Source organism: Molothrus aeneus, chromosome 13 (genome assembly GCF_037042795.1).
Source record: "Molothrus aeneus isolate 106 chromosome 13, BPBGC_Maene_1.0, whole genome shotgun sequence".
Classification (NCBI taxonomy): domain Eukaryota; kingdom Metazoa; phylum Chordata; class Aves; order Passeriformes; family Icteridae; genus Molothrus; species Molothrus aeneus.
Genome location: NC_089658.1, coordinates 10,836,933 through 10,842,045, shown reverse-complemented (window position 1 = coordinate 10,842,045; position 5,113 = coordinate 10,836,933). Strand labels below are relative to the sequence as shown.

Sequence of the window (5,113 nt, the reverse complement as noted above, 5' to 3'; positions counted from 1 at the left end):
TAATAAAATAGTTATTGAGCTTGAGGAAAGGCAACAGATGAAGCAGATCTGTTCTTTCTGCTGGGTTTCCTTTCAACCTGAGCTGCTACTCCAGATGGTGTGGAAGAAGAACATCCTGGCACAGCCTGACTTCCGTGGCATAGCTGGCAGTATCAGGCTCTTTGCAGGAAGAGATGCACTCCCTTCTTGGAGGGAGAGCCGGGGGTATTTGGCACTTTGCACACGATTCTGAATTAAATGGGAATTTCACCAAGGGTACTGACTTGCAGGCTCTCCACAAAGCAGATGTAAGAACCTTGCATGATCTTGTCTCTCCCTTTGTAAAGCCCCACGGTATTAATGAGGGTTCAAAGGAGTGCATTTCGTCCACTAGAGCTCCTTAGAGGAAAAAACCTCTTGTGAAAAGACTTCTAACTGAATTCAAGGCAAATACTTCAGGGAGCAGGAGATTAAGTCCTGTATCAGAGCTAACAGCATCATATGAAAAGCAGAAAACAAATCCTTAGCAGGTAGGTGAAGACACTGGTGTACCACAGCCTATGTAAAAGCTACACACTGTGACTGTTTCTGTGTGAACACACCCTTTCGCTCTTAAAAGCATCTGATGAGCTGGGGGACTCTGCTTTTGACTTCTGTACTTTGTCTTTAAATCAAGATGCACTAATTTGCACTCCTTATCAATAATGCCATGACTTTTACAGCAGTCAGCAGGGATGGGGCCCTGTTTCTGCACAGCAGCTGAAGAAAATGTCAAGTACAAAGACACGCACTGCTCCCTTGATACAAATTAGCTGATCACCGAAATGGGGAAACACGGAACTCTGACCCTATTAGAGCAAAATGTGGACAGTGGATTAACACTCCAGACTTCTAATTAATCACAATGTGTCTCATCCTTCTGATTGCAGCTGAGTAGGCCATTCTTCTAACTTAAGCCCACAGCTGTCCACCGTTAGCACTTAGCTGTCAGTGCAGCTCCTTGTTCAGCTGTTGGCTGAGGAGACAAAGGTGCAGTCCTGAATGTCTCAGAAGTAAGTTGCAGGAATACTCAGAAACATCCTTACATGTGAACTATACTTTTATTGTGTGAATACTTAAAAAACCCCATACAGCTTAAATTCTAAGAACTGAGTATCACTCTGCACTGTTTATGCTATTTTCCCGTACAGAAAAAAGTACAGACCAGTACTGATCATAGTTCTTTTTTTCTAGAACACGCACAAAGTGTTTCATACAAACTACAGTAGCATTGAAGTTTTACAGCTTTACTGAAATGGGAATTCCAAAATTTATTACACACACACCGAATTTATTTGAAGATGACGCAGATTAATCTAAGTTTGATATTATTTCTCAAGTAAAACTTATATATCACTGAACTGCTACAAGAAGATACGTATTTAACTACTTATTTTTTATCCAACTTTTAGACCACATTTTAAGAGGAACACTGCAAATGCATTGAGAAACCATTGAGTCAACAGACACTATGCTGCCCCCATAAAATATTTCACTAATAGGATCTATCTTCTCAGTTTTAAGGCATCTGAAATTCAAACCAAACTGAGCTTCTCACTCTCAAAAGCCAAACTAAAAAATTCTCTCCACAGAAAGACACAGCATGTTAGTTTCAAAAAGAGCTATCTTAAGGCAATATGCCACTGCTCCAGGCTGCATACAAACCACAGCTATCCTGTCCTTCCCTCACCTATTTTGGTTTCTAAAATAGAACAGAGAAATCTCAGTGATGGAAGAAAAAATGTGCACAATATATATTCAGACAAAAGAAGGAGTTAAAAATTTAATCTAAAATCTACAGACTCTAAACAAACCCCATATAATACGCTTTTACTATTCATAAAAGGAGTTCCCTTTTTCATTTCAAACTACAGAAAAACAGCACTGCATTGTAACACTGATTCTTCAGTTATCTATAAAACAGTGGAAAAAATAAGAAAACTAAAATCTAACTGAATTTGTTACATAGCATCACTGGACTTTCAACCCAAGGATTTCAGTAGGGATGGTAACGAGGCCCTGGGTTGTAGGAGTTGTAGCCATACTGTCCATAGTGGGATGAGTAGGATTGTCCTTGTCTGTGCTGCTGGTAGTTGTTACCCCAGCCTCTATCTGGCCTCTGATTAGATCTGTAGTCACCTTGCCAGTTGTATCTGTCCCCTCTAAAGTATCTGCCATCTTGAAACCTGCAATGAGAAGATAGATCAAAGTCTGACATAAATTATATCAAGGCTAAAAAAATGAATTATAATGAACCCTGACATTTGGCAGTTTTCATTAAAACTGTCCTGTAACTGTTAATACACTCAAATATTTATATGTTTATATGGCAAACTCATGAAAACATACCTACAGTCATCTGAGATCACTCATGAATTTCTTACCCAACACAACATTTGGAGAGTCTGTTTCCTAACACAAACTATTCCCAGGCATTAGGTGAACTACTGGAAGTTTTAAGAGAGACTTAAACAGACCATAAATCTAAAAATCAACCCCTGGGCACATCTATAGTGCATCAAAGCCAGGTTCCATCCAGCAGCTTCAAGGCTGAAAGCTTTGGCAAAGCAGGCTTCAGTACAGTTACAGCCACCTAACAGCACTGAGTCCTGGAATTTGAATATTCCCTCAAATACATACTACTGCTAAAACACTGCTTCTTTATCAATAAATATATGCTGTAATTGTTGTTTTTCAGTCCCTCAAAAATCTGTCCAAAATTCAGTAAAAAGCTACAATTACATCTTGAAGAAATAATTTAAAGTATTTTGCTTTGGCAGGTAACAATGTACTTGCCAGACAGATTCGATGATTGATTTTACAGTCACTTCTACTGAATAAAAGAATTACAGGCTAATCTTGAAAAATACAGCAAATATTTAGCTTACAAATGAAATGCTTTCTGGACAGCTAGTAACAGATAATCACACTAGCAGCTTGTTCCTTTGCACATCTTCCTGCCAGTTATCATCCAACATAAGATAGGCTGCTTAGTTTTGCAGAAGTCTCATCTTTCCCCTCTGAAAAAATGTTTCTGGCTGACCCCAGGGCCAATGGGTTCAGTGGTTCCAGCTCATTCTTTACTAAAAAGCAAATAATTAGTTCTTTTATATACAATGCAAAAATTTTGCCAGTCAATACAGAGAAAATGTAAAACCTCATTACCTTTCAGAGAAGACTATATTTCCCCTTAAACATAGTTACTTACAGAGTAACAAGGAACTACTTCAATGAACAGAACAGACTCTTATACTTCTTCTGAAATCAATTATTTAGGTGTATTTGTGAAATGACCACAATTAAAAAGAAAAACCAGTACCGATCTCTGTTTCTCTGGTTGCCACCAGATCTGTTTCTCCATTCTTCAACTATAGGAGGGGGGTCTGCAGGGCGTTTTAGGTATTCTTGGTATTCTTCATCATCCGACGTGAATCGATGAGCAAACATCATCTCATAATTTGGGGGCATGTCAGCCAAGGAGGCCATTCTGAAAACTTGGAACATGAACACAACAAAAGTGGCTTTAGTAATTTATGAAGACTCTCATTGTAATAACTACCAAAATAACTATCCATGCTGTGAAAATGAAGGACAAGGAAAAGTTAAACTCAGATTAACACAGCTGTTGGGTTTTGGGAAGACAGCATAGATACCTTACAGAAAAAAGTACTTCAGAACATGCTCTCCATCTACTCCTGACACTGACTTTTGACAGGAAAACAATTCCTACAATCAATTTCAAAAGTTTGCTAAGGTAGAATATCATGCAAAGCCTACAGATACACATAACCAGCAAGACAGGCAAAATAATCAGATTTATTCACAGTAATTTATGTGTTAATAACTTGATTCAGGGAAAGGTCAGCACCTAAGAGGATGATAAATTTCTTCATAATATGCCTGTCTGATGAGATTTGTGTTTAAGGCCTTAGTTCCCTTAGTTTTGTATATATGCATTTGCCATTCACATGTTGGTGTTACCCGGTACTGTCCATCAGCAAAATTTGCTCTTAATAGCAAATCAGAAAGGCTCTAAGCCCACTATTTTAACGAGCCCCACATAATTTAGAGCATTTACTCTATCTGGCTCTGGATTCCCAGAATAAGCTCTTCTGCTGTCTCCCAGAGATTTGCTGGGACCCATGAGCTAAAATATACAAAATATACACCCTCAATGACCAAGGCCAGCCTGGGTCTCGGGTCACTGGGCTGTTCTCGGGGAATCCTGCGGTGCTCCCGCAGCCCCCGTGCCCCTGCAGCGGCCTCAGCCATCGGTGTCTGCTGCTGCCTCAGAGCCCCGGGCAGCTTCGCCCCGCCAGTGACAGCGCACAGCTCCCTGAGGCAGCTGAAGGAGGTATTCCCGCAGGAATAACTCATCCTCCTTTCCTCTGCCACGAGCTAACCTCGTAAGTTTTTTGTTACGGGCTATCTCTAAGGAATTTCGCTCCTCAAGCCCATGGCAGTGGGGGTGAGGGCGGCGGGGGTAGCACTGCCCTGGGGGACCGCCGCTACAGCTTCCCCTGGAGCTGGGGTGCTCCCCTCCATAAATAACACTTTATCCTGTTAATATCATCTTCATCCGCGGGGGCCCGTACCGGGGACTCCCGGCACCCTCCTGCACCCAAGGCCAAGCGGAGAGAGACGGAGGGGGCTGGCTGCCCCAGGGCGGCTCCGCCGGAGCCCCGTCCCCTCACAGCGGGCCGGACCGAGCTGAGGGAGGACGCGGGGTCGCTCCCGCTCCCTCCTCCCTCACAGCCTCCCTCCCTCCCCCGCCTCAGCACCGCCGCCCCTCACCGCAACTCAGTCGCCGGAGCCGCCGCCGCGATCCCGCCTCTTCCGGGCCGGGCCCCGCCGCTTCCCGCGCCGGGGCGGGCCACGGGGCACACCGGGGTGGGACACGGGGCACAGCGGGGCGGACCACGGGAACACGGGACACCGGACACCGGGGCGGGCCACGGGACCCACCGGGGCGGGCCATGGCACACCGGGGCGGGACACGGGACACACCGGGGCGGGACACGGGACACCGGGACAGGCGTGGCGGGCAGGGGTGGAAGCAGCGGTTCCCTGCGGTCAGGGTTACACACCAAGCGCG

The 5,113-nt window shown here is 44.2% G+C and overlaps 1 protein-coding gene across 2 annotated transcripts; it reads right to left on the bottom strand.

The window, feature by feature from the left end:
- Nucleotides 1-1,060: 1,060 nt before the first annotated feature.
- RAMAC (RNA guanine-7 methyltransferase activating subunit) lies at nt 1,061-4,891 on the bottom strand. Of its 2 annotated transcripts, XM_066558628.1 has the most exons (3): nt 4,813-4,891; nt 3,338-3,512; nt 1,061-2,204 (listed from the first exon to the last, which is right to left on the bottom strand). In XM_066558628.1, exons 2-3 carry the CDS (start codon nt 3,502-3,504, stop codon nt 2,015-2,017), a joined length of 357 nt encoding a protein of 118 aa, XP_066414725.1. In that variant the 5' UTR covers nt 3,505-3,512; nt 4,813-4,891; the 3' UTR covers nt 1,061-2,014. The 2 variants fall into 2 exon arrangements, with proteins under 2 accessions (XP_066414725.1, XP_066414724.1); XM_066558627.1 differs by lacking the exon at nt 4,813-4,891 and having other exon boundaries at nt 3,338-3,522.
- Nucleotides 4,892-5,113: the final 222 nt, after the last annotated feature.

Bases quoted from the DNA above. Each gene is read 5' to 3' on its own strand.
- RAMAC (XM_066558627.1), bottom strand. From the start codon at position 3,522: ATGTTCCAAGTTTTCAGAATGGCCTCCTTGGCTGACATGCCCCCAAAT. The intron at 2,205-3,337 runs GTACTGGTTTTT...TTCTCATTGCAG, and splicing joins AACCAGAGAAACAGAGATCG to GTTTCAAGATGGCAGATACT.